The sequence below is a fragment of the Oncorhynchus mykiss genome, chromosome 18, assembly GCF_057628025.1.
Source record: "Oncorhynchus mykiss isolate SJ-2025 chromosome 18, ASM5762802v1, whole genome shotgun sequence".
Taxonomy (NCBI): Eukaryota; Metazoa; Chordata; class Actinopteri; order Salmoniformes; family Salmonidae; genus Oncorhynchus; species Oncorhynchus mykiss.
The window spans coordinates 16,046,369-16,070,000 of NC_143039.1; the positions used below are offsets into that span (position 1 = coordinate 16,046,369).

Sequence of the window (23,632 nt, forward strand, 5' to 3'; positions counted from 1 at the left end):
AGCCTAACAGTTCATATCCTTGTAGAAAACATGTACAACCACACAGATTAGTTTTGTACAGTTGTGTTCAGCGAAATGTACAAAGGCCAAGATTACAGGAAGTAGTTCAAAGGCCTGTTAGGGGAGCAGAGAAGCAATGCGTCACACAGTCACTAAAATAATGTGTGAATTCAAATGTGAGCAGCTGCTTGTTGAGAGACACAGATTCTTGTCATTCTGCTCAGACAGTGTGGAATATTTGTGACTTGGTGACACATGGTGAAAACTAATAGAATGCTGCTGATATGTTGAAAATGAGCAGGATACGGGCCATCAATATGTAACTGATTCTCAACTCAAATTTCATCTGTGGGCAATTATGGGCCCCTTCTTTGATAAATTGTGACCTCCTGAACGTGTTTTTGTTGTGGACGAACAGGGGAAGAACTGGAACTAACAGACTAATTCATGATGTTTCCATTGTAAGGTTTGTTTCTGAAAGGCCATCCTCTTATAGATTTTCTCAAATGTCACCTGAATTTCCCAGCGCCCGACGCCGAGCCCCGACAACTAACGAGCTGAGGGGACCAGAGACTGCAGCTCAATTCTCCTCAGACTAGACTGCTGCCTGCCAAACAAGACATTCTCCTCAGACTGCTGCCTGCCAAACAAGACATTCTCCTCAGACTGCTGCCTGCCAAACAAGACATTCTCCTCAGACTAGACTGCTGCCTGCCAAACAAGACATCCTCCTCAGACTAGACTGCTGACTGCCAAACAAGACATTCTCCTCAGACTAGACTGCTGCCTGCCAAACAAGACATTCTCCTCAGACTAGACTGCTGCCTGCCAAACAAGACATTCTCCTCAGACTAGACTGCTGCCTGCCAAACAAGACATTCTCCTCAGACTAGACTACCTCCTGCCAAACAAGACATTCTCCTCAGACTAGACTACCTCCTGCCAAACAAGACACCCTCCTGACGATTCTAAAAAAGTGATCTTTGTCAAAAGTCTGTGAATGCAATATGCATTTATTTCCTAATGCTGTGATATAATAGTGCTTATTTTCTCAGCATTTCCTGTTTGGTGACAGTGATTACAGTGTCATGTTTTGAGAGATGTGAAGTCTTAATACCATCAGAGTTGTTGTTCTGCCTCGGTTGTCATTACAGATCTGACGGCCTGGTAAATTCCCCTTCTAACATGCTGCCTGTGGTGCCAGCAGTACCACAACAGAGAACCGTGTTTGTTTGCTGATTAGATATCAAACATTACACACCTCAGTCAAGCATGACATGGAGAGGATTTTGTTAACGGATTGTGTGTGTGTGTGTGTGTGTGTACAATTGTAATGGTGTGTTTGATCAGTCCTTGATGATCGAGCTAGTCTAACATAGAAGTACAATGTATGTTCTAGTGATCCTATTTCTATGATTGAGACCACCCTCCTCTAGTGTTGACAGACAGTCAGGTGCCTGTATAACATCCCCTACACCAGCGCTATTCAGATCTCACCTGGAGGTCCTGAGTACTGCTGCATTTCTGTTCTACCTGATAACTCTACTGAACATAAATGTTAAAGCAACCTGCAACCATTTCAACGATTTTACTGAGTTACAGTTCATATAAGGAAATCAGTCATTTTAAATAAATTCATTAGGCCCTAATCTATGGATTTCACATGACTGGGCAGAGGCGCAGCCATGGGCCCACCCACTGAGGAGCCAGGCCCAGCCACTGAGGAGCCAGGCCCAGCCACTGAGGAGCCAGACCCACCCACTGAGGAGCCAGGCCCACCCACTGAGGAGCCAGGCCCAGCCACTGAGGAGCCAGGCCCAGCCACTGAGGAGCCAGACCCACCCACTGAGGAGCCAGGCCCACCCACTGAGGAGCCAGGCCCACCCACTGAGGAGCCAGGCCCACCCACTGAGGAGCCAGGACCACCCACTGAGGAGCCAGGCCCACCCACTGAGGAGCCAGGACCACCCACTGAGGAGCCAGGCCCAGCCAATCAGAATGAGTTTTCCCCCACAGGGGTTTGTTACAGAAAGACAAACTGCTCTGTTTCATCAGCTGTCCAGGGGGGGCTGGTCTCAGACGATCCCGCAGGTGAAGAGGCCGGATGTGGAGGTCCTGGGCTGGTGTGGTTACACGTGGTCTGCGGTTCTGAGGCCGCTTGGACGTATTGGCAAATTCTCTAAAACGTAGTTGGAGCCGGCTTCTGGTTGAGAAATGAACATTCACCTCTCTGGCAACAGCTCAGGTGGACATTCCTGCAGTCAGCAGGCCAAATGCACACTCCCTGTGTGACAAAACAGCACATTTAAGAGTGACCTTTTATTGTCCGCAGCACAAGGTGCACCTGTGTGATGATCATTCTTGATATGCCACACATGTCAGGTGGATGGATTATCTTGGCAAAGAGCAGCAACCCAGCCTTACAGAGCAGCAACCCAACCCAGCCTTACAGAGCAGCAACCCAGCCTTACAGAGCAGCAACCCAGCCTTACAGAGCAGCAACCCAGCCTTACAGAGCAGCAACCCAGCCTTACAGAGCAGCAACCCAGCCTTACAGAGCAGCAACCCAGCCTTACAGAGCAGCAACCCAGCCTTACAGAGCAGCAACCCAGCCTTACAGAGCAGCAACCCAGCCTTACAGAGCAGCAACCCAGCCTTACAGAGCAACAACCCAACCCAGCCTTACAGAGCAGCAACCCAGCCTTACAGAGCAGCAACCCAGCATTACAGAGCAACAACCCAGGCAGGTAGCAGGGTTATTCTGGGTTATTATTACTGAGAGACAGACAGGAGGGATGCTGCTGTGTGAATTCCCTGTGCCGCTCGGTCTTGATGGATGGAAGAACAGGTAATCCTTTAAAGACTGAGGACTGATCTCAACCCTCCTTCACCCCCCTCTTTACACCCTCCACTTTCCCCCGGTACTGCCAACTGAACCAGGAGGTGTCTGTGTTTGAGGAGAGACAGTTACCTTCCTTCTCCCAGTCCTATTAGATAGTCAGCCAGAGTGCCTTGGGGAACTTTAACTTCAGCCGGGGCCAATTCATCAACTTTACTTTGTAAACTTGGAGACGCGCGGCACACCGAGAACAGGCCTTGTGACTGTTTCTCACTTGACAGTCAGGTGAACAGTGTGTTGCGTCCTCTTCTACTCGTTGTCATCTAGCAGAGACACGTTGTCACGCTGGTCTATTTCTGACTTGGTGTATGTTACGCCTGCCAACGTGTGTGTGTGTGTGTGTGTGTGTGTGTGTGTGTGTGTGTGTGTGTGTACTCACCAGTGCTGGGCCTGTGGAGTGGGGACTCACACACCTCACAGTAAAGGAGCAGGATGTTGTTGGAGTAAGTACAGGCCCCACAGCTCCACTGATCTCCCTTCCCCTGATCTGGTAGTCCTGGTCTGAGGCTCAACCTTGGTTTCGGGGTCCCTTTCTCAGAGAGCCGACGGGGGGTAAACAGAGAGGCCAGGGGGCTGCTGCTGGTGTCTCTCCCCCCATGGAGGGACTTCCTTTTCCCCCCAAGACGAGACCTGGGGCTGTGGGTAGCGCTGGGGGTGAGGGTGGAGGTGGGCAGCCGCAGCCTCTTCACCAGGGGAGAGAAGTCTAGGTCCTGGAGGTCAGGGGGATCTTGGGAGTTGTAGTTTTTCTCCACATCTATAGGACCCTCCTTCTCTGAGGGGGTAATGGGGGAAACCTCACCCTCTGTTCTTTTCCTCTTCTTCTCTTTACCCGCGTCCGGAGAGAAGAACGAACGGATGTCGTGCTGTTTGTCCTTCTCAAACTGCAGAGAGGAGGGGTAGAGTCACGGTGAGACTGTTGTAAAGCCTGTCCTTCATCTGATCTGTTGTAAAGCCTGTCCTTCATCTGATCTGTTGTAAAGCCTGTCATTCATCTGATCTGTTGTAAAGCCTGTCCTTCATCTGATCTGTTGTAAAGCCTGTCCTTCATCCGATCTGTTGTAAAGCCTGTCATTCATCTGATCTGTTGTAAAGCCTGTCCTTCATCTGATCTGTTGTAAAGCCTGTCCTTCATCTGATCTGTTGTAAAGCCTGTCATTCATCTGATCTGTTGTAAAGCCTGTCCTTCATCTGATCTGTTGTAAAGCCTGTCCTTCATCTGATCTGTTGTAAAGCCGGTCCTTCATCTGATCTGTTGTAAAGCCTGTCATTCATCTGATCTGTTGTAAAGCCTGTCCTTCATCTGATCTGTTGTAAAGCCTGTCATTCATCTGATCTGTTGTAAAGCCTGTCCTTCATCTGATCTGTTGTAAAGCCTGTCCTTCATCTGATCTGTTGTAAAGCCTGTCATTCATATGATCTGTTGTAAAGCCTGTCCTTCATCTGATCTGTTGTAAAGCCTGTCCTTCATCTGATCTGTTGTAAAGCCTGTCATTCATCTGATCTGTTGTAAAGCCTGTCATTCATCTGATCTGTTGTAAAGCCCGTCCTTCATCTGATCTGTTGTAAAGCCCGTCCTTCATCGGAACTGTTGTAAAGCCTGTCCTTCATCTGATCTGTTGTAAAGCCTGTCCTTCATCTGATCTGTTGTAAAGCCTGTCATTCATCTGATCTGTTGTAAAGACTGTCCTTCATCCGATCTGTTGTAAAGCCTGTCATTCATCTGATCTGTTGTAAAGCCTGTCCTTCATCTGATCTGTTGTAAAGCCTGTCCTTCATCTGATCTGTTGTAAAGCCTGTCATTCATCTGATCTGTTGTAAAGCACGTCATTCATCTGATCTGTTGTAAAGCCTGTCCTTCATCTGATCTGTTGTAAAGCCTGTCCTTCATCTGATCTGTTGTAAAGCCTGTCATTCATCTGATCTGTTGTAAAGCCTGTCATTCATCTGATCTGTTGTAAAGCCTGTCCTTCATCCGATCTGTTGTAAAGCCTGTCCTTCATCTGATCTGTTGTAAAGCCTGTCCTTCATCTGATCTGTTGTAAAGCCTGTCATTCATCTGATCTGTTGTAAAGCACGTCATTCATCTGATCTGTTGTAAAGCCTGTCCTTCATCTGATCTGTTGTAAAGCCTGTCCTTCATCTGATCTGTTGTAAAGCACACCATTCATCTGATCTGTTGTAAAGCCGGTCCTTCATCTGATCTGTTGTAAAGCCTGTCCTTCATCTGATCTGTTGTAAAGCCTGTCATTCATCTGATCTGTTGTAAAGCCGGTCCTTCATCTGATCTGTTGTAAAGCCTGTCCTTCATCTGATCTGTTGTAAAGCACGTCATTCATCTGATCTGTTGTAAAGCCTGTCCTTCATCTGATCTGTTGTAAAGCACGTCATTCATCTGATCTGTTGTAAAGCCTGTCATTCATCTGATCTGTTGTAAAGCCTGTCCTTCATCTGATCTGTTGTAAAGCCTGTCCTTCATCTGATCTGTTGTAAAGCCTGTCCTTCATCTGATCTGTTGTAAAGCAGTTCCTTCATCTGATATGTTGTAAAGCCTGTCCTTCATCCGATCTGTTGTAAAGCCTGTCATTCATCTGATCTGTTGTAAAGCCTGTCCTTCATCTGATATGTTGTAAAGCCTGTCATTCATCTGATCTGTTGTAAAGCCTGTCCTTCATCTGATCTGTTGTAAAGCCTGTCCTTCATCGGATCTGTTGTAAAGCCTGTCCTTCATCTGATCTGTTGTAAAGCCTGTCCTTCATCGGATCTGTTGTAAAGCCTGTCCTTCATCTGATCTGTTGTAAAGCCTGTCCTTCATCGGATCTGTTGTAAAGCCTGTCCTTCATCGGATCTGTTGTAAAGCAGTTCCTTCATCTGATATGTTGTAAAGCCTGTCCTTCATCCGATCTGTTGTAAAGCCTGTCATTCATCTGATCTGTTGTAAAGCCTGTCCTTCATCTGATATGTTGTAAAGCCTGTCATTCATCTGATCTGTTGTAAAGCCTGTCCTTCATCTGATCTGTTGTAAAGCCTGTCCTTCATCGGATCTGTTGTAAAGCCTGTCCTTCATCTGATCTGTTGTAAAGCCTGTCCTTCATCGGATCTGTTGTAAAGCCTGTCCTTCATCGGATCTGTTGTAAAGCCTGTCCTTCATCTGATCTGTTGTAAAGCCTGTCATTCATCTGATCTGTTGTAAAGCCTGTCCTTCATCTGATCTGTTGTAAAGCCGGCCCTTCATCTGATCTGTTGTAAAGCCTGTCCTTCATCTGATCTGTTGTAAAGCCTGTCATTCATCTGATCTGTTGTAAAGCCCGTCCTTCTGATCTGTTGTAAAGCCTGTCCTTCATCTGATCTGTTGTAAAGCCGGTCCTTCATCTGATCTGTTGTAAAGCCTGTCCTTCATCTGATCGGTTGTAAAGCCCGTCCTTCTGATCTGTTGTAAAGCCTGTCATTCATCTGATCTAACAGTATCATGTCAGTTCATTTTGTCCCTTTAGACCTCTTTTAAGAGAGAGAACTAACACATTATATTCATAAATAATATCAGTTTAAGATGGTTTCCAGATAATATGATGCATTATTGTTTAGTAATATGTATGGTGCATTATCGTTTAGTAATATGTATGGTTCATTATCGTTTAGTAATATGTATGGTGCATTATCGTTTAGTGATATGTATGGTTCATTATCGTTTAGTAATATGTATGGTGCATTATCATTTAGTAATATGTATGGTTCATTATCGTTTAGTAATATGTATGGCACATTATCGTTTAGTAATATGTATGGTTCATTATCGTTTAGTAATATGTATGGTGCATTATCGTTTAGTGATATGTATGGCACATTATCGTTTAGTAATATGTATGGTTCATTATCGTTTAGTAATATGTATGGTGCATTATTGTTTAGTAATATGTATGGTTCATTATCGTTTAGTAATATGTATGGCACATTATCGTTTAGTAATATGTATGGTTCATTATCGTTTAGTAATATGTATGGTGCATTATCGTTTAGTAATATGTATGATGCATTGTTGTTTAGTAATATGTGTGATGCATTATTGTTTAGTAATATGTGTGATGCATTATTGTTTGGTAATATGTGTGATACATTATCGTTTGGTAATATGTTTGATGCATTATTGTTTAGTAATATGTTTGATGCATTATTGTTTAGTAATATGTGTGATACATTATAATTTAGTAATATGTATCATACATTATCGTTTAGAATATGTATCATGCATGATCGTTTAGAATATGTATACTACATGATCGTTTAGTGATATGTATACTACATTATCGTTTAGTAATATGTATGATGCACCTACATGTCTATACTGTTAGACAGACATAAACATACAGTAGCAGTATGATTGCTAGGATTCAAAACCTTCCCAGTGTTAGAACACCATCTGCACACACGTTAAAGAACCCAGATCACTAGACCAGTGACTCACATGGTTAAAGAACCCAGATCACTAGACCAGTGCCTCACATGGTTAAAGAACCCAGATCACTAGACCAGTGCCTCACATGGTTAAAGAACCCAGATCACTAGACCAGTGCCTCACATGGTTAAAGAACCCAGATCACTAGACCAGTGCCTCACATGGTTAAAGAACCCAGATCACTAGACCAGTGACTCACATGGTTAAAGAACCCAGATCACTAGACCAGTGCCTCACATGGTTAAAGAACCCAGATCACTAGACCAGTGACTCACATGGTTAAAGAACCCAGATCACTAGACCAGTGCCTCACATGGTTAAAGAACCCAGATCACTAGACCAGTGCCTCACATGGTTAAAGAACCCAGATCACTAGACCAGTGCCTCACATGGTTAAAGAACCCAGATCACTAGACCAGTGCCTCACATGGTTAAAGAACCCAGATCACTAGACCAGTGACTCACATGGTTAAAGAACACAGGATCTTTGTCATTGTCAACCACTCCTCCTGCTGCCAGGGTCGTCTCGCTTGGTGTCCACGCCTCGGCGAAATTCAGGAAGTCCCATTTGTCCTTATCCCCCAACTCTGCCTTTAAGTACTCCTTCTTACCGTTCAGAGTACTGCCCGTTACCGTTTCCTGTCAACAACAACACACACACAGTCTCCTATCAGAACAACACGTACAGGGATACTCCACTCAAAGATAAAAAGCATTTTCCTTTTAAGCACTTAATGGCAGAAAATGGACTAAATCAGGGAGGCGCAATCAGGACTTGTCCAATAAGAAACACTTGTTTTGCTACAATGTGCACTAGATGAATGTGACCATAAACTGCTCTGTTCTTTGCAGCATAATTAACAACAACAAGGTCAGTAAACAACAAATAAACACCAAGATCAACAACCTCACTCTGATACATCTGTAATGCATCTTTAATGGTCTTTAAAAAAAATGTTTTGATTGATTGATTGATTCAAATCCAGTTCATTGGAAACGGTGGTCCTGCAGTGGATATTAGTACCATAGAATTACAGATATATTGAGTGTACCTGCCATTCAACCCACTGTGTTCCAGTCAAAATGACAAGGTGGTCTCGGGGGCTTTGTGCTGTCCCTTTAAGTAAATCTACAGTACCAGTCAAAAGTTTGGACACACCTACTCATTCAAGGGTTTTTCTGTGTTTGTACTATTTTCTATATTGTAGAATAATAGTGAATACATCAAAACTATGAAATAACACATATGGAATAATGTAGTAACCAAAAAACAAATCAAAATATATTTTAGACTTGAGATTCTTCAAAGTAGCCACCCTTCGCCTTGATGACAGGGTTGCACACTCTTGGCATTCTCTCAACCAGCCTTCATGAGGTTGACACCTGGAATGCATTTCAATTAACAGGTGTGCCTTGTTAAAAGTTACATTTGTGGATTTTATTTCCTTCTTAATGCATTTGAGCCAATCAGTTGTGTTGTGACATGGTAGGGGTGGGTATACAGAAGATAGCCCTATTTGGTTAAAGACCAAGTCCATATTATGGCAAAAACAGACCAAATAAGCAAAGAGAAACGACAGTGCGTCATTACTTTAAGACATGAAGGTCAGTCAATACGGGAACATTTCAAGAACATTGAATATTTCTTCAAGCACAGTCGCAAAAACCATCAAGCGCTTTGATGAAACTGGATCTCAAGAGGACCGCCACAGGAAAGGAAGACTGCTGCAGAGGATAAGTTCATTAGAGATAACTGCACATCAGATTGCAGCCCAAATAAATGCTTCAAAGAGTTCAACTAACAGACACATCTCAACATCAACTGTTCAGAGGACAGAATCAGGCATTCATGGTCAGATTGATGCAAAGAAACCACTACTAAAGGACACCAATAAGAAGAAGAGACTTGCTCGGGCCAAGAAACACAAGCAATGAACATGACCGGTGAAGCATGGAGGAGGTGGTGTGATGGTGATACTGTCAGTGATTCATTTAGAATTCAAAGCACACTGAACCAGCATGGATACCACAGCATTCTGCAGCGATACGCCATCCCATCTGGTTTGCGCTTAGTGGGACTATCATTTGTTTTTCAACAGGACAAAGACCCAACAATGCTATTTGACCAAGGAGAGTGATGGAGTACTGTATCAGATGACCTGGCCTCCACAATCACCCGACCTCAACCCAATTGAGATGGTTTGGGATGAGTTGGACCGCAGAGTGAAGGAAAAGCAGCCAACAAGTGCTCAGCATATGTGGGAACTCCTTCAAGACAGTTGGAAAAGCATTCCTCATGTAGCTGGTTGAGAGAATGCCGAGAGTGTGCAAAGCTGTCATCAAGGCAAATGGGTGACTACTTTGAAGAATCTAAAATAGATATTGATTTGTTTAACACTTTTTTGGCTACTACATGATTCCATGTGTTGTTTCATAGTTTTGATGTCCACTATTATTCTAACAACGTAGAAAATAGTAAAAATAAAGAAAAACCCTTGGATACGTAGGTGTGTCAACTTTCAACTTTTGACTGGTACTTCTATGAAAAGTACCTACCTTCCAGTTAAAACGAAACACACACACACACACACACCTTCCTGTTGAGCATGCCCCACATGACGGTGTCGAAGGTTCCCTTGGCGATGAGGTAATGCACGTGGACGGAGGCGGTCTGTCCGATGCGGTGCGCCCGGTCCTCAGCCTGCTTCACATGGCCAGGGTTCCAGTACAGCTCAGCAAACACCACGTGAGTGGCCGCTGTGAACGTCAGGCCCTGGACACCACAGAACACACAGGACACACTCACTTAAGGGAAGAACTCTCCGGAAGCAGACAGGCGGAGAAAGCAGAGCGAGGCGGGTGAACAGTACGGGAACAGGCAGAGCGAGGCAGGTGAACATTACGGGAACAGGCAGAGCGAGGCGGGTGAACAGTACGGGAACAGGCAGAGCAGTGAGGGTGAACAGTACGGGAACAGGCAGAGCGAGGAGGGTGAACAGTACGGGAACAGGCAGAGCGAGGAGGGTGAACAGTACGGGAACAGGCAGAGCAGTGAGGGTGAACAGTACGGGAACAGGCAGAGCGAGGCGGGTGAACAGTACGGGAACAGGCAGAGCAGTGAGGGTGACCAGTACGGGAACAGGCAGAGCGAGGAGGGTGAACAGTACGGGAACAGGCAGAGCGAGGAGGGTGAACAGTACGGGAACAGGCAGAGCGAGGAGGGTGAACAGTACGGGAACAGGCAGAGCGAGGCGGGTGAACAGTACGGGAACAGGCAGAGCAGTGAGGGTGACCAGTACGGGAACAGGCAGAGCGAGGAGGGTGAACAGTACGGGAACAGGCAGAGCAGTGAGGGTGAACAGTACGAAAACAGGCAGAGCGAGGCGTGTGAACAGTACGGGAACAGGCAGAGCAGTGAGGGTGAACAGTACGGGAACAGGCAGAGCAGTGAGGGTGAACAGTACGGGAACAGGCAGAGCGAGGAGGGTGAACAGTACGGGAACAGGCAGAGCAGTGAGGGTGAACAGTACGGGAACAGGCAGAGCGAGGAGGGTGAACAGTACGGGAACAGGCAGAGCGAGGAGGGTGAACAGTACGGGAACAGGCAGAGCGAGGTGGGTGAACAGTACGGGAACAGGCAGAGCGAGGAGGGTGAACAGTACGGGAACAGGCAGAGCAGTGACTGTATGCTAGCAGGATAGTACATATAGTTGAAGTCGGAAGTTTACATACACTTAGGTTGGAGTCATTAAAACTTGTTTTTCAACCACTCCACAAATTTCTTGTTAACACATAGTATAGTTTTGGCAATTCGGTTAGGACAATTTTTCTTACAATTGTTTACAGACAGATTATTTCCCTTATAATTCACTGTATCACAATTCCAGTAAGTTGACTGTGCCTCTAAACAGCTTGGAAAATTCCAGAAAATGTCATGGCTTTAGAAGCTTCAGATAGGCTAATTGACATCATTTGAGTCAATTGGAGGTGTACCTGTGGATGTATTTCAAGGCCTACCTTCAAACTCAGTGCCTCTTTGCTTGACATCATGGGAAAATAAAAATAAATCAGCCAAGATCTCAGAAAAAAACATTGGAGACCTCCACAAGTCTGGTTCATCCTTGGGAGCAATTTCCAAAAGCAATTTCCAAAGTGCAAATCAATCCCAGAACAAAAGGACCCTGTGAAGATGCTGGAGGAATCAGCTACAAAAGTATCTGTATCCACAGTAAAACAAGTCCTATATCAACATAACCTGAAAGGCCACTCAGCAAGGAAGAAGCCACTGCTCCAAAACCTCCATAAAAAAGCCAAACTACGGTTTGCAACTGCACATTGGGACAAATATCGTCTTCCAAATGGACAATAACCCCAAACATACTTCCAAAGTTGTGGCAAAATGGCTTAAGGACAACAAAGTCAAGGTATTGGAGTGGCCTTCACAAAGCTCTGACCTCAATCCAATAGAACATTTGTGGGCAGAACTGAAAAAGCTTGTGCGAGCAAGGAGGCCTACAAACCTAACTCAGTTATACCAGCTCTGTCAGGAGGAACGGGCAAAAATTCACCCAACTTATTGTGGGAAGCTTTTGGAAGGCTACCTGAAGTGTTTGACCCAAGTCAAACAATTTAAAGGCAATGCTACCAAATACTAATTGAGTGTATGTGAACTTCTGACCCACTGGGAATTTTATGAAAGATATAAAAGCTGAAATAAATCATTATCTCTACTATTATTCTGACATTTCACATTCTTAAAATAAAGTGGTGATCCTAACTGACCTAAAACAGGGAATTTTTACAAGGATTAAATGTCAGCAATTGTGAAAAACTGAGTTTAATGTATTTAGCTAAGGTATAATAATAATAATTATAATTATAATATTATAATATTCTAATATCATCTACGCTTTTATCTCACAGTCATGCACACATTTGACATATGGGTGGTCACGGGAATGGAACCCACCACCCTGGCTTTACAAGCGCCATGCTCTACCAACTGAGCTACAGGAAGGAGCGCCATGCTCTACCAACTGAGCTACAGGAAGGAGCGCCATGCTCTACCAACTGAGCTAGAGGAGCGCCATGCTCTACCAACTGAGCTACAGGAAGGAGCGCCATGCTCTACCAACTGAGCTACAGGAAGGAGCGCCATGCTCTACCAACTGAGCTACAGGAAGGAGCGCCATGCTCTACCAACTGAGCTACAGGAAGGAGCGCCATGCTCTACCAACTGAGCTACAGGAAGGAGCGCCATGCTCTACCAACTGAGCTACAGGAAGGAGCGCCATGCTCTACCAACTGAGCTACAGGAAGGAGCGCCATGCTCTACCAACTGAGCTACAGGAAGGAGCGCCATGCTCTACCAACTGAGTTACAGGAAGAAGCGCCATGCTCTACCAACTGAGCTACAGGAAGGAGCGCCATGCTCTACCAACTGAGCTACAGGAAGGAGCGCCATGCTCTACCAACTGAGCTACAGGAAGGAGCGCCATGCTCTACCAACTGAGCTACAGGAAGGAGCGCCATGCTCTACCAACTGAGCTACAGGAAGGAGTACCATGCTCTACCAACTGAGCTACAGGAAGGAGCACCATGCTATACCAACTGAGCTACAGAGGACCAGACCTCCAATCAGCAGATAGCGATGTTGTTTCCATAAGTGGATGAATTGGTCTAATTTAGCGTGTATAGTAAAGCCTCAACCCTTAGCTACCTCTTCCAATTCAAATGAGCTCGGGAAAAAAGTTGGTATTGTTTTGTGTGAATACATCTCTAGCGATACAACACAAAAATAGAGACACGTTTTAATTGAGTGAGGCGTCAAAGAGGACAACCTGCCCGCCCCGCTTCGGTTGGGTCATTAGAATTCAAAACAACAGATTTGAAAATACATTTCACACACACGCTTCGCATGCTCGCCTTTAGTGAGTTTAGGCCATTAGTCAAGAACGTCAAGAACTTTCTCACTGTTTTTAATGCTCGTTTTAATTTCAGAGCTCTGGAAAGAAATACTTCCTATCTATTTATTACATATAACAAATAAACTGGAACAGGTCTTGGAAGATATCAATCAAAAACTGTTACTGGGACTGGAATTAGGACACATGGTGGATGTATACAGTGACTGGAATTAGGACACATGGTGGATGTATACAGGGACTGGAATTAGGACACGTGGTGGATGTATACAGGGACTGGAATTAGGACACATGGTGGATGTATACAGGGACTGGAATTAGGACACATGGTGGATGTATACAGTGACTGGAATTAGGACACATGGTGGATGTATACAGGGACTGGAATTAGGACACGTGGTGGATGTATACAGGGACTGGAATTAGGACACATGGTGGATGTATACAGGGACTGGAATTAGGACACATGGTGGATGTATACAGGGACTGGAATTAGGACACATGGTGGATGTATACAGGGACTGGAATTAGGACACGTGGTGGATGTATACAGGGACTGGAATTAGGACACATGGTGGATGTATACAGGGACTGGAATTAGGACACATGGTGGATGTATACAGGGACTGGAATTAGGACACGTGGTGGATGTATACAGGGACTGGAATTAGGACACATGGTGGATGTATACAGGGACTGGAATTAGGACACGTGGTGGATGTATACAGGGACTGGAATTAGGACACATCGTGGATGTATACAGGGACTGGAATTAGGACACATGGTGGATGTATACAGGGACTGGAATTAGGACACATGGTGGATGTATACAGGGACTGGAATTAGGACACATGGTGGATGTATACAGGGACTGGAATTAGGACACGTGGTGGATGTATACAGGGACTGGAATTAGGACACGTGGTGGATGTATACAGGGACTGGAATTAGGACACGTGGTGGATGTATACAGGGACTGGAATTAGGACACATGGTGGATGTATACAGGGACTGGAATTAGGACACGTGGTGGATGTATACAGTGTTACTGGGACTGGAATTAGGACACATGGTGGATGTATACAGGGACTGGAATTAGGACACGTGGTGGATGTATACAGGGACTGGAATTAGGACACATGGTGGGTGTATACAGGGACTGGAATTAGGACACGTGGTGGATGTATACAGGGACTGGAATTAGGACACGTGGTGGATGTATACAGGGACTGGAATTAGGACACGTGGTGGATGTATACAGGGACTGGAATTAGGACACGTGGTGGATGTATACAGGGACTGGAATTAGGACACATGGTGGATGTATACAGGGACTGGAATTAGGACACGTGGTGGATGTATACAGTGTTACTGGGACTGGAATTAGGACACATGGTGGATGTATACAGGGACTGGAATTAGGACACGTGGTGGATGTATACAGGGACTGGAATTAGGACACATGGTGGATGTATACAGTGTTACTGGGACTGGAATTAGGACACATGGTGGATGTATACAGGGACTGGAATTAGGACACGTGGTGGATGTATACAGGGACTGGAATTAGGACACGTGGTGGATGTATACAGTGTTACTGGGACTGGAATTAGGACACATGGTGGATGTATACAGGGACTGGAATTAGGACACGTGGTGGATGTATAGTGTTACTGGGACTGGAATTAGGACACGTGGTGGATGTATACAGGGACTGGAATTAGGACACGTGGTGGATGTATACAGTGTTACTGGGACTGGAATTAGGACACGTGGTGGATGTATACAGGGACTGGAATTAGGACACATGGTGGATGTATACAGTGTTACTGGGACTGGAATTAGGACACATGGTGGATGTATACAGGGACTGGAATTAGGACACGTGGTGGATGTATACAGGGACTGGAATTAGGACACGTGGTGGATGTATACAGTGTTACTGGGACTGGAATTAGGACACATGGTGGATGTATACAGGGACTGGAATTAGGACACGTGGTGGATGTATAGTGTTACTGGGACTGGAATTAGGACACATGGTGGATGTATAGTGTTACTGGGACTGGAATTAGGACACATGGTGGATGTATACAGTGTTACTGGGACTGGAATTAGGACACGTGGTGGATGTATACAGTGTTACTGGGACTGGAATTAGGACACATGGTGGATGTATACAGTGTTACAGGGACTGGAATTAGGACACATGGTGGATGTATACAGTGTTACAGGGACTGGAATTAGGACACATGGTGGATGTATACAGGGACTGGAATTAGGACACGTGGTGGATGTATACAGGGTTACTGGGACTGGAATTAGGACACATGGTGGATGTATACAGTGTTACTGGGACTGGAATTAGGACACATGGTGGATGTATAGTGTTACTGGGACTGGAATTAGGACACATGGTGGATGTATACAGTGTTACTGGGACTGGAATTAGGACACGTGGTGGATGTATAGTGTTACTGGGACTGGAATTAGGACACATGGTGGATGTATACAGTGTTACAGGGACTGGAATTAGGACACATGGTGGATGTATACAGGGACTGGAATTAGGACACATGGTGGATGTATACAGTGTTACTGGGACTGGAAACAGGACACATGGTGGATGTATAGTGTTACTGGGACTGGAATTAGGACACGTGGTGGATGTATACAGGGACTGGAATTGGGACACATGGTGGATGTATACAGGGACTGGAATTAGGACACGTGGTGGATGTATACAGGGACTGGAATTAGGACACGTGGTGGATGTATACAGTGTTACTGGGACTGGAATTAGGACACATGGTGGATGTATAGTGTTACTGGGACTGGAATTAGGACACATGGTGGATGTATACAGTGTTACTGGGACTGGAATTAGGACACATGGTGGATGTATACAGTGTTACTGGGACTGGAATTAGGACACATGGTGGATGTATAGTGTTACTGGGACTGGAATTAGGACACGTGGTGGATGTATACAGTGTTACTGGGACTGGAATTAGGACACGTGGTGGATGTATACAGTGTTACTGGGACTGGAAACAGGACACATGGTGGATGTATAGTGTTACTGGGACTGGAATTAGGACACGTGGTGGATGTATACAGTGTTACTGGGACTGGAATTAGGACACATGGTGGATGTATACAGTGTTACTGGGACTGGAAACAGGACACATGGTGGATGTATAGTGTTACTGGGACTGGAATTAGGACACATGGTGGATGTATACAGGGACTGGAATTAGGACACGTGGTGGATGTATAGTGTTACTGGGACTGGAATTAGGACACATGGTGGATGTATACAGTGTTACTGGGACTGGAATTAGGACACATGGTGGATGTATACAGGGACTGGAATTAGGACACGTGGTGGATGTATAGTGTTACTGGGACTGGTATTAGGACACATGGTGGATGTATACAGTGTTACAGGGACTGGAATTAGGACACATGGTGGATGTATACAGGGACTGGAATTAGGACACGTGGTGGATGTATACAGTGTTACTGGGACTGGAATTAGGACACGTGGTGGATGTGTAGTGTAACTGGAACTGGAATTAGGACACATGGTGGATGTATACAGGGTTACTGGGACTGGAATTAGGACACATGGTGGATGTATAGTGTTACTGGGACTGGAATTAGGACACATGGTGGATGTATACAGGGTTACTGGGACTGGAATTAGGACACATGGTGGATGTATAGTGTTACTGGGACTGGAATTAGGACACATGGTGGATGTATAGTGTTACTGGGACTGGAATTAGGACACATGGTGGATGTATACAGGGTTACTGGGACTGGAATTAGGACACATGGTGGATGTATAGTGTTACTGGGACTGGAATTAGGACACATGGTGGATGTATAGTGTCACTGGGACTGGAATTAGGACACATGGTGGATGTATACAGTGTTACTGGGACTGGAATTAGGACACGTGGTGGATGTATATGCCCAGTAGAGGGTATGTACTGTAGAAATATAATCAGTGTCATCAGTGTTTCTATGGTCTGTACGTGCAGTACCTGCCCAGCTGCCTGTATGCTTAGGACGGCCACGCGCGTCTCAGGGTCATTCTGGAACTGGTGAACCAAGTGGATACGCTCTGAGGACGGAACACTGCCATCGATACGGATGTAACTGGCCTGAGAGAGGGGGAGAGAGGGAGATGGGGAGAGAGCGTGGTCATTACTGATGGGACACTGCCATCGATACGGATGTAACTGGCCTGAGAGAGAGGGGGGTGGGAGAGAGATGGGGAGAGAGGGAGATGGGGAGAGAGCGTGGTCATTACTGATGGGACACTGCCAATGATATGGATGTAACTGGCCTGAGAGAGAGAGGAGATAGGGAGAGAAGTAAATGTCAGCGCTGATTAAAACCTTGACCTCTGAACCCACCACTAAAACGACAGCAACATCCTATAGCATTGCTGTATAGAAAAACAACAATTTACTAATACATCGGTGTACACGTCACTGACAAGCTGAAATGGTCCACTCACACAGACAGTGTGGTGAAGAAAATGTGGCTTGTCACCTAAAACCCTCAAACTTTTACAGATGCACAATCGAGAGCATCCTGTCGGGCTGTATCACCGCCTGGTACGGCAACCGCACCGCCCACAACCGCAGGGCTCTCCAGAGGGTAGTGCGGTCTGCCCAACACATCACCGGGGGGCAAACTACCTGTCCTCCAGGACACCTACAGCACCCAATGTCATAGGAAGACCAAAAAGATCATCAAGGGCAACAACCACCCGAGCCACTGCCTGTTCACCCCGCTATCATCCAGAAGGCGACGTCAGTACAGGTGCATCAAAGCTGGGACCGAGAGACTGAAAAACAGCTTCTATCTCAAGGCCATCAGACTGTTAACCAGCATCACTAACCTTGAGAGGCTGCTGCCTATATACATAGACTTGAAATCACTGGCCACTTTAATAAATAGAACACTGGCCACTTTAATAAATAGAACACTGGCCACTTTAATAAATAGAACACTGGCCACTTTAATAAATAGAACACTGGCCACTTTAATAAATAGAACACTGGCCACTTTAATAAATAGAACACTGGCCACTTTAATAAATAGAACACTAGCCACTTTAATAAATAGAACACTGGTCACTTTAATAAATAGAACACTGGCCACTTTAATAAATAGAACACTGGCCACTTTAATAAATAGAACACTGGCCACTTTAATAAATAGAACACTGGCCACTTTAATAAATAGAACACTGGCCACTTTAATAAATAGAACACTGGCCACTTTAATAAATAGAACACTGGCCACTTTAATAAATAGAACACTGGCCACTTTAATAAATAGAACACTGGCCACTTTAATAAATAGAACACTAGCCACTTTAATAAATAGAACACTGGTCACTTTAATAAATAGAACACTGGCCACTTTAATAAATAGAACACTGGCCACTTTAATAAATAGAACACTGGCCACTTTAATAAATAGAACACTGGCCACTTTAATAAATAGAACACTGGCCACTTTAATAAATAGAACACTGGCCACTTTAATAAATAGAACACTGGTCACTTTAATAAATAGAACACTGGCCACTTTAATAAATAGAACACTAGCCACTTTAATAAATAGAACACTGGTCACTTTAATAAATAGAACACTGGCCACTTTAATAAATAGAACACTGGCCACTTTAATAAATAGAACACTGGCCACTTTAATAAATAGAACACTAGTTACTTTAATAATGTCTACATATCTTGCATACCCATCTCATATGTATATACTGTATCCTATACCTTATTCTATACCACTCTCACATTGCATGTCCATATATTTGTATATGTTTAATTCCATTCCTTTACTAGATGTGTGTGTATTGGGAATATGTTGTGTAATTGGTAGTTATTACTTGTTAGATATTACTGCACTGTTGGAGCTAGAAGCACAAGCATTTCTCTACACCAGCAATAACATCTGATAAACACGTGTATGTGACCAATAACATTTGATTTGACATTTAGTCAATTCCACTCCACACAGACAGTACCCATATACAGGAAGAACAATTTAGTGTTCTAATACACCTGTCGCAGTGATGTCATTGATTTCATTTGGATTTGATTGGATTAGTCGTGTCTCCAGCCCTCCGCCTCCCCCTCGGTCTCTCTCCCCGTTCTCACAGCTGTAGTTCATCACGGCAGCATGCAGCTCCTTATTTTAGTCTTTTTCCTGTTAATGGGTGATGATGATGCTTCTGCGAGTGGGAGACTTCTCAAATTAGAAGATGTGATCACACTTGATCACGTATCAGATAACAGCAGACGACACCTATACCCTTCCTCTCACCTCACTGCCATCGAGCTGAGAAACGCGTGAAACTGGCTTAAAATAAAAACAGTGTGTGTGTGTGTGTGTGTGCATTTTACAAACTTCTGTTTCGAGTTTCTACATAATTGGAGATGAGATTCAGCAACACTTGGAGAACAATGGAATCAAAAAAATATTTTTTATTTTAAAGCGTCTTTATTGCTAAAAAGTAATTGGTTCATAAAAAAGTAATGAAATAAATTCCACATTCAGTGTTGCTGAACCTCCTCTCTCCTTGGTTGGAAAGAGAGGAAGCGACAGTGATCCCTTCCCTTTGAGTTTCTACACAGTCTGTTCTAGTGAAAACACAAGCCATTTCAAGTGTGAGTGGTATCACTGCCAGTGGCTGGTTCAACATGTATAGACTTGAGGGGAAAGCACACATGTACACAACACTAACATGTATAGACTTGAGGGGAAAGCACACATGTACACAACACTAACATGTATAGACTTGAGGGGAAAGCACACATGTACACAACACTAACATGTATCTGGCGTTCTGCACTCAGAGCCAAACACACACAGGGCATCTACATTTTATTCATTTAGCCGACGCTCTGATCCAGAGTGACTTACAGGAGCAATTTGGGTTAAGTGCCTTGCTCAAGGGCAGATCGACAGATTTTTCACCTCGTCCGCTCGGGGATTGGAACCTTTCGGTTACTGGCCCAATGCTCTGAACCGCTAGGTTACCTGCAGATACAGGGTGGAACTCACTGGTGTTGTGTAAACAGTGACAGTCTATGACCCCCACGCCTGGGAATCATGGTCTCTACAGGGCTGTGACGACAACATCAGGGTAGAACTCACTGGTGTTGTGTAAACAGTGACAGTCTATGACCCCCACGCCTGGGAATCATGGTCTCTACAGGGCTGTGACGACAACATCAGGGTAGAACTCACTGGTGTTGTGTAAACAGTGACAGTCTATGACCTCCACGCCTGGGAATCATGGTCCCTACAGGGCTGTGACGACAACATCAGGGTAGAACTCACTGGTGTTGTGTAAACAGTGACAGTCTATGACCCCCACGCCTGGGAATCATGGTCCCTACAGGGCTGTGACGACAACATCAGGGTAGAACTCACTGGTGTTGTGTAAACAGACACAGACAGTCTATGACTCCCAGGCCTGGGAATCATGGTCCCTACAGGGCTGTGACGACAACATCAGGGTAGAACTCACTGGTGTTGTGTAAACAGTGACAGTCTATGACCCCCAGGCCTGGGAATCATGGTCCCTACAGGGCTGTGACGACAACATCAGGGTAGAACTCACTGGTGTTGTGTAAACAGTGACAGTCTATGAGCCCCAGGCCTGGGAATCATGGTCCCTACAGGGCTGTGACGACAACATCAGGGTAGAACTCACTGGTGTTGTGTAAACAGTGACAGTCTATGACCCCCAGGCCTGGGAATCATGGTCCCTACAGGGCTGTGACGACAACATCAGGGTAGAACTCACTGGTGTTGTGTAAACAGTGACAGTCTATGACCCCCAGGCCTGGGAATCATGGTCCCTACAGGGCTGTGACGACAACATCAGGGTAGAACTCACTGGTGTTGTGTAAACAGTGACAGTCTATGACCCCCAGGCCTGGGAATCATGGTCCCTACAGGGCTGTGACGACAACATCAGGGTAGAACTCACTGGTGTTGTGTAAACAGTGACAGTCTATGACCCCCAGGCCTGGGAATCATGGTCCCTACAGGGCTGTGACGACAACATCAGGGTAGAACTCACTGGTGTTGTGTAAACAGTGACAGTCTATGACCCCCAGGCCTGGGAATCATGGTCCCTACAGGGCTGTGACGACAACATCAGGGTAGAACTCACTGGTGTTGTGTAAACAGTGACAGTCTATGACCCCCAGGCCTGGGAATCATGGTCCCTACAGGGCTGTGACGACAACATCAGGGTAGAACTCACTGGTGTTGTGTAAACAGTGACAGTCTATGACCCCCAGGCCTGGGAATCATGGTCCCTACAGGGCTGTGACGACAACATCAGGGTAGAACTCACTGGTGTTGTGTAAACAGTGACAGTCTATGAGCCCCAGGCCTGGGAATCATGGTCCCTACAGGGCTGTGACGACAACATCAGGGTAGAACTCACTGGTGTTGTGTAAACAGTGACAGTCTATGACCCCCACGCCTGGGAATCATGGTCCCTACAGGGCTGTGACGACAACATCAGGGTAGAACTCACTGGTGTTGTGTAAACAGTGACAGTCTATGACCCCCAGGCCTGGGAATCATGGTCCCTACAGGGCTGTGACGACAACATCAGGGTTCTGGAACTCACTGGTGTTGTGTAAACAGTGACAGTCTATGACCCCCAGGCCTGGGAATCATGGTCCCTACAGGGCTGTGACGACAACATCAGGGTAGAACTCACTGGTGTTGTGTAAACAGTGACAGTCTATGAGCCCCAGGCCTGGGAATCATGGTCCCTACAGGGCTGTGACGACAACATCAGGGTAGAACTCACTGGTGTTGTGTAAACAGTGACAGTCTATGACCCCCAGGCCTGGGAATCATGGTCCCTACAGGGCTGTGACGACAACATCAGGGTAGAACTCACTGGTGTTGTGTAAACAGACACAGACAGTCTATGACTCCCAGGCCTGGGAATCATGGTCCCTACAGGGCTGTGACGACAACATCAGGGTAGAACTCACTGGTGTTGTGTAAACAGTGACAGTCTATGACCCCCAGGCCTGGGAATCATGGTCCCTACAGGGCTGTGACGACAACATCAGGGTAGAACTCACTGGTGTTGTGTAAACAGACACAGACAGTCTATGACTCCCAGGCCTGGGAATCATGGTCCCTACAGGGCTGTGACGACAACATCAGGGTAGAACTCACTGGTGTTGTGTAAACAGTGACAGTCTATGACCCCCAGGCCTGGGAATCATGGTCCCTACAGGGCTGTGACGACAACATCAGGGTAGAACTCACTGGTGTTGTGTAAACAGACACAGACAGTCTATGACTCCCAGGCCTGGGAATCATGGTCCCTACAGGGCTGTGACGACAACATCAGGGTAGAACTCACTGGTGTTGTGTAAACAGTGACAGTCTATGACCCCCACGCCTGGGAATCATGGTCCCTACAGGGCTGTGACGACAACATCAGGGTAGAACTCACTGGTGTTGTGTAAACAGTGACAGTCTATGACCCCCAGGCCTGGGAATCATGGTCCCTACAGGGCTGTGACGACAACAGGGTAGAACTCACTGGTGTTGTGTAAACAGTGACAGTCTATGACCCCCAGGCCTGGGAATCATGGTCCCTACAGGGCTGTGACGACAACATCAGGGTAGAACTCACTGGTGTTGTGTAAACAGTGACAGTCTATGACCCCCAGGCCTGGGAATCATGGTCCCTACAGGGCTGTGACGACAACATCAGGGTAGAACTCACTGGTGTTGTGTAAACAGTGACAGTCTATGACCCCCAGGCCTGGGAATCATGGTCCCTACAGGGCTGTGACGACAACAGGGTAGAACTCACTGGTGTTGTGTAAACAGTGACAGTCTATGACCCCCAGGCCTGGGAATCATGGTCCCTACAGGGCTGTGACGACAACATCAGGGTTCTGGAACTCAGTCAAATATTAGAAATTGTTGCATGTTGCTTTATATTTTTGTTCAGTATAGTTATTTTATTAGATACTTTTCCCTATTAGTTGAAATCTTATTTTCTTCAAAGTCCTTAGCTAGCAAACATGTTTCACTATGAAACAACAAAAAAACTACTGCACTCTGAACCACACAACTTTCCTAGATTCATGAAAGTGTTGTTAGACAGCACAAGAAATGTCAACTTCAATATGTGATGTAGTTTTAGTGGAATTTGCAGCAGGTGTTGGTAAGTAATGAATGTGCTGGCTTCTAGAGTAACTTCCTCAACCTTTAAGTGGTTTAGGATTTGAAGACAGGTATGGAACAATCTCCATAATA

At 45.5% G+C, this 23,632-nt stretch overlaps 1 protein-coding gene across 1 annotated transcript in view; it reads right to left on the reverse strand.

The window, feature by feature from the left end:
• LOC149975407 (DNA annealing helicase and endonuclease ZRANB3-like) overlaps window positions 1-23,632 on the reverse strand; it is a 108,722-nt gene that overhangs the window by 46,233 nt on the left and 38,857 nt on the right. The window contains exons 11-14 of the mRNA XM_090207324.1: window positions 17,326-17,445; window positions 9,943-10,122; window positions 7,815-7,988; window positions 3,279-3,780 (exon numbers count right to left, since the gene is read on the reverse strand). Coding sequence (XP_090063450.1) covers window positions 3,279-3,780; window positions 7,815-7,988; window positions 9,943-10,122; window positions 17,326-17,445 — 976 coding nt within the window. The remainder of the gene's footprint in view (window positions 1-3,278; window positions 3,781-7,814; window positions 7,989-9,942; window positions 10,123-17,325; window positions 17,446-23,632) is intronic.